This window comes from Cetorhinus maximus, chromosome 2 (assembly GCF_964194155.1).
Source record: "Cetorhinus maximus chromosome 2, sCetMax3.hap1.1, whole genome shotgun sequence".
Lineage (NCBI taxonomy): Eukaryota > Metazoa > Chordata > Chondrichthyes > Lamniformes > Cetorhinidae > Cetorhinus > Cetorhinus maximus.
Window position 1 is genome coordinate 185710716 of NC_135880.1, and position 16614 is coordinate 185727329.

Consider the following 16614-nt stretch of genomic DNA (forward strand, 5'->3'; position numbering starts at 1 on the left):
GGCCTGAAGCATGCTCCTTCATCAGGTGCCTTGCATCTCAACTGTAGCTGACTTCTCCCTTCAACTACTGTGGAAGTACAAGGTATATAACTACATCACAGCAACCCTGAGTCACAAAGGATTTAAACACCAATATGGGTTATTTCAAGAGCAAACATCAAATTATATCAAGGCCTACTTATTGTATTTTATCATTTCCAAAATTATGAATGAGAGGTAATTGATAACATCTGCTGTGTTCTGTCATACATTTTATGTAAAGTAACCCAGATAATTGATTTGTCACATTGGAGTGATGGTAAGTTTACCTGTTGACATGCATTTGAGGGAGTTGCAAGATCCTACAATTCAGTACACACACCAAGAGAACTTACTGTGACAAGTCCCAGGTCATGCTATTGCATAACTAACTAGTGGGCAATGAAGCCATACTCCTGATCATAGGGAACATGGATTCTGCTTAAGGGAGTGACTTCTGACACTGAACCAAGGATAATATCTTTGCACCAGTCAACTTGACTCTCTGCCAGTGCTCTGGTCTGAGCCCTACTCCAAAATTTACACAAGATGCAGGCTGCCCTCCACTATGGGAAAGCTGCAAGACTGGAGGTGACCATTTTCAAATGCAATGTTAACCTGAAACCTTCTCTGCTGGATGAAATGAATGCAAAAGACCCCATGGCATCATTCAGAAAACAGTTGGGATTCTCATTCTGCAGGCCAAAATTCTACATCGATCACCCACATAGGAACTGCTTATTTATCTCTGCTGTGTATGGAACTTGCTGTACAAAACTGGACATGTTTTTTACTCATTCATGGAATGTGAGCATCACTGGCAAGGCCACCATTCATTTCCCATCCCTAATTACCCTCAATAAAGTGGTGGTGAGCTGACTTCTTGAACTGCTGCAGTCCATGCCATGTAGATACACCCACAGTGCTGTTAGGGAGGGAGTTCCAGGATTTTGACCCAGCAACCGTATCTAAGTCAGGGCATTGTGTGGCTTGGAGGGGAACTTTCAGGTGGTATCTGCTGTCCTGTCCTTCTAGGCATTAGAGGTTATGGGTTTGGAAGGTATAGTTGAAGGAGGCTTGGTGAGTTGCTGCATTGCAACTTGTAGATGGGACACACTACTGTCACCGTGCTGATGATAGTGGGAGTTCTTCAGATTGAATTCCATTTGCTGCTTTTTTGCCTGTCTGACCAGTCCATTGATATAACACTGCAGTCTACAGCTTTCTTCCTCATCATCAATCACATCTGTAATTTTGTATCATCTGCAAACTTCCTAATCATGCCCCCTACATTTAAGTCTAAATCACAGATATCCACCACAAGCAGCAAGGAACCCAGTGCTTTTTTTCTTCTTTATTCCTTCATGGGGTGTGGGCACCACTGTTGGCAAGGACAGTATTTATTGCCTATCCCTAATTGCCCTTGAACTAAGCGACTAACAAGGCCATTCAGAGGGCAGTTAAAGATCAACCACATTGCTGTGGCTCTGGAGTCACATGTAGGCCAGACCAGGTAAGGACAACAGATTTCTTTCCCTGAAGGACATTAGTGAACGAGATGGGTTTTTACATCAATCAGAGGCAGAGCTTCTGTTACTTCTTGCATAGATATCATGGCCAACATTACTTAGACTAGCTTTACATTCCAGATTTATTAATTGAGTTCAAATTCCACCAGATGCCATGGTGGAATTTTGAACCCTTGTCCCCACAGCATTAGTCTGGCCCTCTGGATTACTAGATCAGTGACATTACCCCTACGCCATCATCTCCCCTACCCCCAAGTCCTGTTACCACTGGAAACAGTCTTTCAGTCACAAAAACACCCGCCCACCATTGCCCTTTGCTTCCTGCCACTGAGTCAATTTTGGATCCAACTTGTCACTTTTCATTGGATCCCATGAAATTTAAAATTTTCTGACCAGTCTATCATATGGGAGCTTGTCAAAATTTTTGTGAAAGTCCATGTAAACTACATCAAATAGACTAACCCACTCACCCCTCCTTGTTACCTCCTCAGTAAATTGAATCAGCTTAACAAACCCATGCTGACTATCCTATTCTAATCAGTGCCTTTCTAAACTATGATATTTATTGTCCCTCAGAATTTTTTTCAATACTTACCCACCACCAAGGTTAGGCTGACAGCCTATAATTACTCAACTAAACCCTTCCTCCCTAGTTAAACAAAAGTACAACATTAGCAGTCCTCCAGTCATCTGGCACCACACCTGTCACCAGAGGATTGGAAAATGGGGGGCAGGGCCTCTGCTATATCTTCCCCTGCTTTCCTTTAGCAGCTTGGGATATGTCCCATCTGATCCTAGTGATTTATCCACTTTCCAGGATGCTAAACACTTTAATATTTCCTCCCTCACTATGTTTATCCCATCCAATTTTTCACTCTTCCTCAACTACAATGTCTGTTTTGTCCCCCAGTTTTGTTCAAAATTAAGAACCATGCCCATCTCTTCCACCTCCACACACAAATTAACTTTCTGCATCAGCCCTACTCTTTCCTTTTGCTCGTATATTTATAAAATATGTTTGCATTTTTCCTTGATTTAACTTGGCAGTAATGTTTTCAAACCTTCCTTTTGCTTTCTTAATTTCCTTTTTAATTTCACCCTTTTCATGAAGCTATTAATGTATATAATATTATTGGAAAATATTTTTCTTTTAAAATAGAGGTTTTGTCTGTGGGTGTGTCTTAACTGGATGAAAGCCAGCTAGTCTGGGTGCGTTGATGTGTACTAGTTTTGATATGCAAGAGAGATAGAGTGTATTTGCATTTTGTTGAATAGCATTCAAGAAGTGGAGTGAAAGCTGACACCTATCTAGCAGATACCAAGCATCAGTAATATGTTTATATTACTAATAAAATTGGTACTATGAAAAGGGGTTTTATTGTTAGAAGAGGCTGGTCGTACAATGTGAATTTACATTCAATGGGCGGTGGTAGGTATAACTTCAGCCGTTTTGTGTGTGCAGGGCTGAGGCAATGTGAGATCAACAGCAGCTGTAAGCCTCCAACTGTCTCCACAGGAACCAAAGTGAAAAGAGCCTAATTTTGAATTTGTACGGTGAAAATGCTTTGCCTGGTGTCTGGTTACATCTATGGGTAGCTGTTGCCTTAATGGAGATTAGTTTGGGAATTTGTTAAAAGTTATGACTGTAGTAATTTGTAGCCATGTGTATATATATTTTAACCTGTGTAAATTAATAAAATGATTAATTTAGTTTAATGTAAAACTTTGAGAACTGGTGGTCTGATTCCTGAATTGAGAGTAGCATCTCAAACATAACACTTAAAAGTATAGGTTATGACAGTTGTTTAAAGTTTCCCTCTGGGATTTTTAAATAACTCAGCTTTACCAACTGCATCGGTCATAATAACCCTGCACTGTCTACACTCCTGAAGGCTTTCTGCAGCACTGAATTTTCGATATTTGACATAAGCTTCCCATTTTTGTCTTACTCTATAGGCTCTGTATCTGAATGTGCACAGCATCCATAACAAAGTAAATGAATTGATAACTTACACTGAAGTAAATAAATATGATCTGATAGCCATTACTGAGAAGTGGCTGCAGGATGAAAAGGATTGGGACCTGAATTATTGAGGGATATATGACATTTAAGAAGAATAGGAAGCTAGGTAAAGATGGAGGGGTAGCACTGTTAATCAAAGATGGCATTGGTGAAATAGTTAGAGATTACCTTGGTTCAGGAGATCAGGATGTAGATGGGTGGAGATGAGGAATAGTAGGAGAAAGAAGTCACTAGAGGGAGTGGTCTACAGGGCCCCTAACAGTAACCACAATGTAGGACAAAGCATATATGAAGAAACATTGGGTGCTTGTGAAAAAGGGATGGTAATAATCAAGGGTGATTTTAATCTACATTTAAACTGGAAAAATTAAATTGGCAGTAGCAGCCTGGATGAGGAGTTCATAAAATGTTTTCAAGATAGTCTCTTAGAGTAGCATGTTCTGGAACCAAACAGAGAGCAGGTTATATTCAACTTGGTGCTGTATACTGTGACAGGATTAATTAATGACCTCAAAGAAAGGCACCCCTGGGGAGCAGCAATCACAATATGATTGAATTTTACATCCAGCTTGAAAGGGAGAAGAGTGGGTCTAAGCAAGTATTTTAAACTTAAATAAGTGTAACTATGTGAACTGGGATACCAGGCTAGATGATAGATCAATAGAGGAGCAGTGGGGGACATTTAAGGGGATATTTCAGAATATTCAAAATAAGTATATTTCTACTAAAAAGAAGCATTCTAAGGGGAGGACCCACCATCCATGGTTAACTAAAGAAGTTAAGGAAACCATCAAACTTAAGGAAAAAACACAACTGTGCAAAGATGAGTGGCAGGTCAGATGAGTGGTCAGAATATAAAGAATGGCAGAGAATGACTAAAAGGTTAATCAGGAGAAAGAAATTAAAGTATGAGAGGAAGCTAGCTAGAAATGTGAAAGCAGATAGCAAGAGCTTCTATAGGTATTTAAAAAGAAGAGTAGGTAAATTGAATGTCGGTCCTCTACAGTGCCAGAATGAGGAGTTAATAGTAGATAATAAGGAAATGAACAGGGAATACAAAAAGCATTCCAATAATAGCTGTAAATCAAGAGGTGGAAGGGAAAGAGGAGCTTGTTGAAATTACAATCACTAGGGATGGAGCTGTGGGCTGACAAGTCTCCACGTCCAGATGGACTTCATCCTAGGGTCTTAAAAGAGATAGCTAATGAGGTAGCAGATGCGTTGGTGTTAATTTTTTTTAATTCCCTAGATTCTGGACAGGTTCCATCAGACTGGGAAGTAGCAAATATAACCCCTCTATTCAAGAAGGGAGAGAAGCAGGAAACAGGAGGCTATAAGCCAGTTAGCCTGGCATCTGTCATGGGGAAAGTGCTAGAATCGATCATTAAGGAGGTTATAGCTGGGCACTTAGAAAAACTCAAGGTAACTGGGAAGAGTCATCATGGTCTTGTGAAAGGGAAATCATATTTTACCAATTTATTGGAGTTCTTTGAAGGAGTAACTTGAGCTGTGGATAAAGGGGATACTGTAGACATGTTGTACTTGGATTTCCAGAAGGCATTTGATAAGATGCCATATCAAAGGTTATTGCTGAAAATAAAAGCTCATGGTGTAAGGGGCAACAAATTAGCATGGATAGAAGATTGGTTGGCTGGCAGAAAACAGGGAGCATGCATAAATAGGTCTTTTTCTGATTGGGGACTCTACTCGTCACGAGTGGCGTCCCCAAAAAGTCTGTGCTGGGGCCTCAACTTTTTACAATTCATATCAATGACTTAGATGAGGGGAGCGAAGGCACAGCAACTAAATTGGCACATGATACAAAGATAGGTAGGAAAATATGTTGTGAAGAGGACATAAGGAGGTTGTAGACAGATATAGATAGCTTAAATGAGTGGGCAAAAATATAGCAGACGGAGTATAACATGGGAAAAATGTGAAGTTGTTCACTTTGGCAGAAAGAATAAAAAAGAGTATTACTTAAATGGAGAATGACTGCAGAATTCCGAGGTACGGCGGATTCTGAGTGTTCTAGTGCATGAGTCACAAAAAGTTAGTATGCAGGTACAGCACGTAATTAAGAAGGTTAATGGGATGCTATCCTTTATTACAAGGAATTGAACATAAAAGTAAGGACAAAAGCAAAAAACTGCGGATGCTGGAAATCCAAAACAAAAACAAATATACCTCTACAGGTCTGACGGCATCTGCGGAGAGGAATACAGTTAACGTTTCGAGTCCGAATGACTCTTCATCAGAACTGAGGAAAAATAGAAGAGAGGTAAAATATAAGCTGTTTTAAGGGGGGGGGGGACAGGTAGAGCTGGATAGAGGGCCAGTGATAGGTGGAGATTGCCAAAAGATGTCATAGACAAAAGGACAAAGAGGTGTTGATGGTGGTGATATTAGCTAAGAAATGTGCTAATGGTGACATTAAGGGTAGAAAGCAGGACGAGCAAGGTACAGATAGCCCTAGTGGGGGTGGGGTGGGGGAAAGGGATCGAAATAGGCTAAAAGGTAGAGATAAAACAATGGATGGAAATACATTTAAAAATAATGGAAATAGGTGGGGGAAAAGAAATATATAAACTATTGGAAAAAGGGGGATAGGAAAGGGGGTGGGGATGGAGGAGAGAGTTCATGATCTAAAGTTGTTGAACTCAATATTCAGTAAATAAAAGTAAGGATGTTATGCTTCAGTTATACAGGGCATTGGTGAGACAACATCTCGAATAGCGTGTACAGATTTGGTCTTCTTATTTAACAAAGGATGTAAATGCATTAGAGGCGATTCAGAGGTGGTTTACTAGGTTGATACTTGGAATGAGTGGGTTGTCTTAAGAGGATAGGTTTGACAGGCTGGGTTTGTTTCCACTGGAGTTTAGAAGAGTGAGGGGTGACTTGATTGAAGGATATAAGATCCTGAACGGTCTTAACAAGGTGGACGCGGAAATGATGTTTCCTCTTGTGGGTGAGTCCAAACTAGGAGGAACTGTTTTAAAATTAGGCAGCACGCTTTTAAGAAAGATATGGGGAGAATTTTTTTCTCTCAGAGCGTTGTGTAAATTTGGAACTCTCTGCTTCAGAAGATGGTGAAGGCGGGGGTCACTGAACATCTTTAAGGCGGAAGTAGATAGAATCAAAGGTTATCAGGGGTAGATGGAAATGTGGAATTAGATATACAAACAGATCAGCCATGATCTTATTGAATGGCAGAGCAGGCATGAGGGCCCCAATAGCCTGTACCTGCTCCTGTTTCATATGTTCATAATATTTTACTCTTGGTCTATATTTGTCCTTTTCTATAATTGTTCTAAATCTAACTGAACTTTGATCACTATCACTAAAATGCTTTCCCACTGATACCCCTTCCAACTGCCCAGCTTCATTCCATTAAACCCAGTCCAGAGCTGCCCTTCTCTGTTTAGGCTTACCTCATACTGGCTTAAAAAAAGTTCTCTTGAACATATTTTAAGAATTCTGCTCCCTCTACACCTTTCACACTAATTCTATTCCAGTTAATATCAGAGTAATTGAAATCCCCTGCTATTACTGCCCTATGGTTTTCGCACTTCTCAGAGAGTTGCCTACATATTTGCTCCCCAGTTGTGTGATTGCCTTTTTTATTTCTCAATTCATAGGTTATACAGCACAGAAACAGGTCATTCTGCCCAACCAGTCAATGCCAGTGTTTATGTTTCACTCGGGCCTTCTCCCATCTTTTCTCATTTGACTCATTCACCGTAAACCTAACCCTAACCCTGTCCTTCATATGCTGGTCTGGCTTCCGCTTAAATGTATCTATGCTATTCACTTCAACCACTCCCTGTGGTAGGAAGTTCCACATTCTCACCACTCTTTGAGTAAAGAAGTTTCTTCTTTCTCGGTGACTTATCTTACATTGACGACTTCTAGTTATGCTCTTCCCCACAAGAAACATTCTCACCATATCCACTCTATCAAAACATTTCATAATTTTAAAGATCTGTATGAGGTCACCCCTCATCCTTCTTTATAAAAGAGAAAAAAAGACCAAGCCTTTCAACCCTTTCTTGATACGCATGCCCTCTAAAGGAGGCTGGAAGGTTTGTCGAGCTTGGACTAGAGAGAACAAATCTCAGTGTACTTTCACAGTGAAAGTCAGTGCGGCGATTAGAAGTTTTCCAGCTGGGAAAGTCAAAGAAAACAGGTCATTGGGAGCAGAGAATAACTTTGGACTAGTTCTGGGAGAATTAATGTTTTTTTAATGGACAGTGTGAAGTATAACCAAAGCAGGAGATTGTCAATCATGCTAAATGTTAAATGGAAGAGTTTTTTTGTGGTTTAGAGTGCAAGTTATCAACTGAATGGAGTTTAGATAATGTTGAATTTAGTTTGTTTGGTACAGTAAAAGGCTTAAAACTTGAAATCTTGTCGGTCACAGAAAATTCAAATGTGTTTTTAAAAGCTATCAGTCTCCACAGGGATTTTCGCAACTTCTATTGGAGGTGGTACAGCAAAAGTTCAATAGATTGGTCCCTGGAATGTCAGGCTGAGTAAATTAGGCCTATACTCTCTGACGTTTAGAAGAATGAGAGGTGATCGCATTGAAACAATGAAGATTCTGAAGGGAATTGACATGGTAGACAATGAAAGGTTGTTTCCCCTGGCTGGAGAATCTAGAACATGGGATATGAAAATAAGGGACCAATCATTTAGGACTGAGATGAGGAGGAATTTTTTCACTCAAGAGGGTTATGAATATTTGTAATTCTCTAACCCAGAGAACTGTGGCTGCTTCACAGTTGAATATATTTAAGGCTGAGAGAGATTTTTGGTTTCTCTGGGAATTAAGGGTTATATGGAGCAGGTGCAAAAGTAAAGTTGAAACTTTTTCGAGTTATCAACAGTCACAGATTGCAACTCTTTCGAGTACAATCACAGTTCTAGGTTTCCGCGAGTGGACATGAACCCACAACCCTCTGATTCAAAGGCGAGGGTGCTATGAACTGAGCCACAGCTGACACCTCCAAAAGTAAAGTTGAAACTCTTTCGAGTTATCAACAGTCACAGATTGCAACTCTTTCGAGTACAATCACAGTTCTTGGTTTCCACGAGTGGGACATGAACCCACGACCCTCTGATTCAAAGGCGAGGGTGCTATGAACTGAGCCACAGCTGACACCTCCAAAAGTAAAGTTGAAATTCTTTCGAGTTATCAACAGTCACAGATTGCAACTCGTTCGAGTACAATCACAGTTCTTGGTTTCCGGGAGTGGGACATGAACCCACAACCCTCTGATTCAAAGGCGAGGGTGCTATGAACTGAGCCACAGCTGACACCTCCAAAAGTAAAGTTGAAGCTGAACATCAGCCATGATTGTATTAAATGGTGGAGCAGGCTCAAGGGGCTGTGTGGACTACTCCTGCTCCTATTTCTTTTGTTCTTCTGGCACCTTGGGGGAAAAGTACCATCCTGATCATGATTAAACACCTGTCTGTTCCCCTATTTAATCCCCTACCATTATTGCTTTTCTGACCTTCCTGTTCCAACCCCAGCAGAGCTGAGCCACTCATGGTGCTGTGGACTTACGCTCCACTTCCCAGAGCAACTGAATACCAGATGATCATGGCAAGAAGTGGGAATACCTGATTTACCACAAACACCACAAATCCTTCCACAATAAAACTCAATCTGTGCATTGGATAAATTCATCAACTGCAAGAATCCAAGAAAGCAGGACATCAGAAGTGTTGGAGATGAGTATGAAGACTGGAGTCAGCATACATTTGTGAATATGAATTTAATGCAGTACAGCCAACACACTGCATGTTACATCAGGCCTTAACTTACTGTTACTTCTTTAACCCATGGCAACATGCTCTAAAATTGAATAAAACTAAGGTATTCCAAACAAGACACTGAGAAGGTTTTTCTTTATAATAACTGTTGCTTTCAGTTTGTTATTTTGAAGCAGTTTTGTAGACATCAAATACAAACCCACTGCCAGCGCCAGTCTCACCCGCTGCAGCACCCCCTCCCTGGCCCGCCGCGGGAGCCCCCCCCTGGCCCGCCGCGGGAGCCCCCCCCTGGCCCGCCGCGGGAGCCCCCCCCTGGCCCGCCGCGGGAGCCCCCCCCGGCCCGCCGCGGGAGCCCCTCCCTGGCCCGCCGCGGGAGCCCCTCCCTGGCCCGCCACGGGAGCCCCTCCCTGGCCCGCCGCGGGAGCCCCTCCCTGGCCCACTGTGCGAGATCCTCCCTTGCCCACTGTAGGAGATCCTCCTTACCCGCTGTGGGAGCTGACCATTGCACCTGAATGCTGACAAGATCATTCAGCTCTTGGTTTGACTCGTTCAATCCTGCTTGGAAGAGTCGGATATGTGGATAATGGGAAGCAATAGAGAGCTCTTCACTTGCATTAATAATCTGAAAGAGAGAGTGTTGCAAATGAGCAACTTCATATTAACATCAGTTAGAACAGATATAAAAACACAGCATCTGAGAGAGAAATGTTACATTAATACTTCAGAAGTTTTAGAACCGGCTGTTGTTTCCAACCTTCCCACTAGCAATAGTCCACCCATCCCTAAACACACTCCGTCCCTCCGGCAAACTCCGCCCCTCCCCCAGTCAGTCTGCTCCTCCTGACACACTCTGCACCCCTCCCCAGTCACACTCCGCCCCCTCCTGATACACTCTGCTTGCCCCTCCTCAGCCACACTCTGCCCTGTTGTGTGTTGGTTCTGACTAGCTAAGGAATAATTGTGGAGGCAGATGTGTCTGAACAATAACTAGTTTATCATAAGAACATAACAATTTACAAATGTACAAGGCTACAGGGCTTACTCAGTCTAAGCCATGAGCTTTCTTTTTTTCCCACTCCTAGTCCAGAGACTCTCTTACCTCATCATTTCGGTGGCACTATTTCTCCAGTCCCACACATTAACTCTTGCAGTCCTGAACACTCTAATACTACATGGCCCTGCCCTAGTCACACTAACTTTCTGCCCTTTTGGGAACGGTGCCTTTGGGTTGGAGAAGTGTAGATTTTTCTCTATTATTTCAGAAAGGAGAAAAAGTGAAACTAAATAACTGCAGGCCTATCAGTGACTTTGACAAGGTTCAGTATGGATTAGCAAAGGGTAGATCATGCCTGACAAATCTAGTTGAGTATTTTGAAGAAGTCACTAACATGGTGCACAAGTTATTTTGTCCATATTGATTTTCAGAAAGAAACTGAGAAGTTTCTACATGGGAGAACATTATCAAAAGAAAAGAGCCTGGAATTGTAGTAACTTGTGGCACGGGTCAGGAGATTGGAAATAGAGAATACGGATTAAAGAAACGTTCTCTGATTGGTAGAATGTCACTAATGGTATTCCCAATGGATCTGTACTGGGCCCTCAGCTTTTCCCCATATTTGTCATTGACTTGGCAGACAAGTAACAGATGGAATTTAATTTTTTTTATTAATCATGGAATGTGGGCGTTGCTGGCTAGGCCAGCATTTATTGCCCATCCCTAGTTGCCGAGATGGTGGTGGTGAGCTGCCTTCTTGAACTACTGCAATCTCTGTGGTGTAGGTACACACAGTGCTGTTAGGAAGGGAGTTCCAGGATTTTGACCCAACGACAGTGAAAGAACGGTGATATATTTCCAAGTCAGGACGGTGAGTGGCTTATGGGGGACATCCAAATGGTGGCATTCCCATGTGTCTGCTGCCCTTGTCCTTCTAGACAGTAGTGGTCATGGGTTTGGAATATGCTGTCTTATCAGCCTTGGTGAGTTCCTGCAGTGCATCTTGTAGATGGTACACACTGGTGCTACTGTGTGTCGGTGGTGGAGGGGCTGAATGTTTGTGGAAGGGGTGCCAATCAAGAGGGCTGCTTTGTCCTGGATGGTGTCAAGCTTCTTCAATGTTATTGGAGCTGCACTCATCCAGGCAAGTGGAGATAAAATTCCATCACACTGCGGACCTTCTGCCTTGTAGAGGGTGGGCAGCCTTTGGGGAGTCAGGTGGTGAGTTACTCACCACAGGATTCCTAGACTCTGACGTGCTCTTAGAGCAGTATTTATATGGCTCATCCAGTTCAGTTTCTGGTCAATGGTAACTCCCAGGATGTTGATACTGGGGGATTCAGCAATGGTAATGCCATTGAATATCAAGGGGTGGTGATTAGGTTCTCTCTTGTTGGAGATGGTCATTGCCTGGCATTTGTGCGGCACGAATGTTACTTGCTACTTGACAGCCCAAACCTGGATATTGTCCAGGCCTTGCTCCATTTGGACATGGACTATTTCAATGTCTGAGGAGCCGCAAATGGTGTTGAACATTGTGCAATCATCAGCGAACATCCCCACTTCTGACCTTATGATGGAAGGAAGGTCATTGATGAAGCAGCTGAAGATGGTTGGGCTGAGGACACCTGCTTGAGGAACTCCTGCAGTAACTCCTGGAGCTGAGATTATTGACCTCCAACAACTACTACCATCTTCCTGTGTGCTAGGTATTGCTCCAACTAGCAGAGAGTTTTCTCCCTGATTCCAATTGACTCCAGTTTTGCTAGGGCTCCTTGATGCCACACTTGGTTAAATGCTACCTTGATGTCAAGGGCAGTCACTTTCACCTCACCAAAAAAATGTGAGGTGATGCATTTTGGCAGAAGGATAGGAAGAGTCAATGTAGTCTTATTGGCATAGTTGTAAAGAGTGTGCAGGAACAGAAGGACCTGTGGGTTCATGTGCACGATCTTTGAAGTTGACAGGGCATATTGAGAGTGTGGTTGGTAAAGAATATGGGATCTTGGGCTTCATAAATAAAGTCATTCAGTAAAAAAGCAGGGAAGTTATGCCGAACCTTTTTAAACCTCTGATTAGGCCACAACTAGAGTATAGTGCTCCGTTCTGGTCACCACACTTTAGGAAGTTATGTGAGGGTCCTTGAGAGAGTGCAGAGGAGATTTTCCAGAATGGTTCCAGGACTGGGGGTTTTTAGTTACAAGATTAGATGGAAAAATCAGAGTGGTTCTCTTTAGAGCAATGGAGACTGAGGGGAGATTTGATAGAGATGTACAAGATTTGACAGTTTGGATAAGATAGACAAGGAAAAACTGTTCCCATTAGCTGATCATACAAGCACTAGGGGAACACAGATTGAAGATTTTGGGCAAGAGATGCAATGGGGAATGTGAGGAATAACTTTTTAATGCAGCAAGTGGTAATGACTTGGAACTCGCTGCACATGAGGATGTGAAGCAGAATCAATGAATAATTTCAGAAGGAAAGTGGATGGGAATTTGAAGGAAGTAAAGGTGCAGGGTTATGGGAATCTAGGGGCAGGGGTGAGGCTGTTTGGATTGCTCCATGGAAATAAGAACATAAAAACTTAAAGAAATAGGACCAGGAATAGGCCATGCGGCCTTTGAGTCTGATCTGCCATTCAATAAAATCATGGCTGATCCAAATGTGGCATTAAGACCATAAGACCCATAAGACATAGGAGCAGAAATTAGGCCATTCGGCCCATCGAGTCTGCTCCACCATTCAATCATGGCTGATACGTTTCTCAACCCCATTCTCCCGCCTTCTCACCGTAACCTTTGATCCCCTTACCAATCAAGAACCTATCTATCTCAGTCTTAAATACACTCAGTGACCTGGCCTCCACAGCCTTCTGTGGCAATGGATTCCATAGATTCACCACTCTCTGGCTAAAGAAGTTTCTCCTCATCTCTGTTCTAAAAGGTCTTCCCTTTACTCTGAGGCTGTGCCCTCGGGTCCTAGTCTCTCATACTAATGGAAACATCTTCCCCACGTCCATTCTATCCAGGAATTAACTCCACTTTCCTGCCAGCCACCCCTATGACCCTAGATTCCCTTGTCAATCAAAAAATCTGCCTAACTCAGCTTTGAATATATTCAATGATCCAGTCACCACTGCTTGCTGGGGAAGAGAATTCCAAAGACTGTTGATCCTCAGAAAAGAAATTCCTCCTCACCTGCCTTAAATGGGAGACCCCTTATTTTGAAACCGTGCCCACTTGTTCTAGATTTCCCCATGAGGGGAAACATCCTCTCAGCATCTACCCTATCAAGTCCCCTCAGAATCTTATATGTTTCAATAAGATCACCTCTCATTCTTCTAAACTCCAATGAGTATAGGCCTAACCTGCTCAACCATTCCTCTTAAGTCAAACCCCCATCCCAGGAACCAGTCTTCCCTGAACTGCTTCCAATGCAAGTTTGCCCCTCCTTACGTAAGGTGACCAAAACTGTATACAGTACTACAGGTGTGGTCTCATCGACAGTTGTGGCAAGACTTTTATACTATCCAGCTTGCAATAAAGGCCAAATTCCATTTGCCTTCCTCATTACTTGCTGTCCCTGCATGCTAACTGTTGTGATTCATCCACAAGGACACCCAGATGCCTCAGTGCTGCAGCATTCTGCAGTCTCTCTCCAGCTAAATAATATTCTGCTTTTCTATTCTTCCTACCAAGGTGTACAGCCTCACATTTTCTCACGTTATATTCCACCTAGCAAATTTTTGCCCACTCACTTAACCTATCCATATTCCTTTGAAATCTCTTTGTTTCCTCACATACTTTCCTACCTATCTTTGTATTGTAGCCAAATTTGCTGACAATACAGCATTCATTAATATAGATTTGTAAACCCAGCACTGATCCCTGCGGCACCCAAGTTAGTTCGCCAACCTGAAAATGGCCCATTTATCCCGACTCTGTTTCCTGATAGTTACCCCCAGAACCATGAGCTCTCGTCTTTGATAGTAACCTTTCATGTGGCACTTCATCAAAAACCTTTTGAAAGTCCAAATACACTACATCTAACGGCTCCCCTTTATCCACCCTGCTTGTTACGTCCTCAAAGGAACTCCAATAAAATTCATCAAACATCATTTCCCTTTACAAAACCATGTTGACTCTGTCTGATTTATTATAATTTTCTAAATGTCCTGCTACTAGCTCCTTAATAATGGATTCTAGCATTTTTTCAATGACAGATGTTAGGCTAACTGGCCTATAGTTTCCTACTTTCTATCTTCCTCTCTAGAACAGAAGTGTTACATTTGTATCTTTCCAATCCACTGGGACATTTGAGAATCTATGGAATTTTGGAAGATTACAACCAATCCACCCACTATCTCTGCACCCACTTCTCTTAAGATCCTAGGATATAGACAATCAGGTCCAGGTGACTTGTCAGCCTTAATTCCCATTAGTATTCCCATTATTTTTCTCTAGTGATAGTGAACGTTTGAAGGTCCTCCCTCCCTTATGCCTCTTGATTTTCTACTACTCTTGGCATGTTTTTTTTGTGTCTTTTACTGTGAAGACAGATGCAAAATACTTGTTCAAAGCCTCTGCCTATACTTGTTTCCCATTAATTGCCCAGTCTCATCCTCTAAAGGACAAATGTTCACTTTAGCTACTCTTTTCCTTTTTATATACTTGTAGAAGTTTGGCCTCTGTAGTCCTGCCTTTAATATTGCAATGATTTTAAGCATTTTAATCAATGTCTTCTATAAGCATGTACCATATTCAGTCTGCTAATTGTTTTCTCTATATATACATATGATTTTTAGACATTGGTTCATTCTCTTTTAGGTTTTGAACTGATTTGAAGTAATTTTTCAGGTTGAGTAGTTTAAATAAATTATGAAATGATGAGACTTTTCTTGGGTGGCCATGACATTCAGCTAGTTATGTAAATTGTTTAAATATTTCTTGGGCTTGTTACCTCAGATCATCACATAAAATTTGACACTTTTCAGTCCTTAACCCATTACAGGGATTAATATTTTTAAAGTGGCATGGATTGTGCAATGACCATCCCGGAGCCTGGGGAAGACCCATTCAGCGGTTCCTATAGAGGCTTCTACACATGTTTTTGTAGATGCAACTAATCACGTCACCCCAAGAGAATCGATAGTAGTGTCTGGGCTTTACGTTCCCAAGTTGGGGGCTGAAAATTCAATACGGTTCAGCAGGGGAGGGGGGCCACTCTGTCCAACATGTAGAACTGGCAGCAGCAGCTTATGCAACTAGGTACAGGATAACTTGTTTTAATCAGGATAAATGGGTAGTGCCACATTCACTTTGTGGTTCATGCGCCCAGTGCAAAGCAGAAGAGCATCCAAAGCCCTAGTGCAACAGATGTGGTGGCATTTAATGCTCCATCGTGAATTAATGAGCCGCCTCACATGTGCCCAGTATAACTCTGGATCAAGAGTTAAAAAGGCCTCCAGCTAATTCCCAGCACTCATGGCCCCTGTAGAGCTTTGCAGATGTATTTTACATCGACCCATTTCAGAGGACTCAGAAGGGTAACTATTATATCTTGTTCTCTTTTGTTTCCCTAAATGGGTTAAGGTTATCCTCTTGAGACAAGCCTCTGCTACACAACCTCAAAGGTATTCAGCATCTTTTCACTGGCTGGGGACAATTGAGTCCAATCAATAGACTCATTTCACTGGTCAGGTCATGAAGGAAATATTGAAGCTCCTAGGAATTAAACAACAATTTCACATTGTATATAATTCTCCAGTGTCTGGGATGACCAAGTGTATGAACTGTACTCTTAAACAGGGAATTAAAGCCATGTAAGAGGCTGGGAAGAACTGGGATGTTGACTGTCATTCGCATCGACAGCAATTTGAGGTACACTGCCCCCCACCTCTACTTCGGCAATGGGACACACACTGTTTGGAGGTCATGACAAGGTGCCACTTTGGTTTGGAAGTTCCCTCTCCAGAACTCAACATCAGCGCATAACTGTGGACACATATATGAAGCAATTACACATTCAATTACAACAGCTGTACCTCAGTTCCACCTCATACACTGTCACAATAAGTACCAGCACAAGTTGTGTTAGGGGTCTTAAAGTGAGGAACAAGGAGATGGTAAGGTTAAACAGAGTCACAGAAATATGGCCAAAGAGATTCATAGGACACAGTCAGGTGATTGCTGGGTAACTCAAGTTTGTTCACCTTGGAACCCTGAGCAGCTTGTTCCTCAATGTCCTGTTTACTATATGTAGAGCCT

General features: G+C 42.2%; 1 protein-coding gene across 1 annotated transcript in view; it reads right to left on the minus strand.

The window, feature by feature from the left end:
- Positions 1 to 16614, minus strand: part of siae (sialic acid acetylesterase) — a 58807-nt gene that overhangs the window by 25278 nt on the left and 16915 nt on the right. The window contains exon 4 of the mRNA XM_078530662.1: positions 9835 to 9973. Within this exon, the coding sequence (XP_078386788.1) occupies positions 9835 to 9973 (139 nt within the window). The remainder of the gene's footprint in view (positions 1 to 9834; positions 9974 to 16614) is intronic.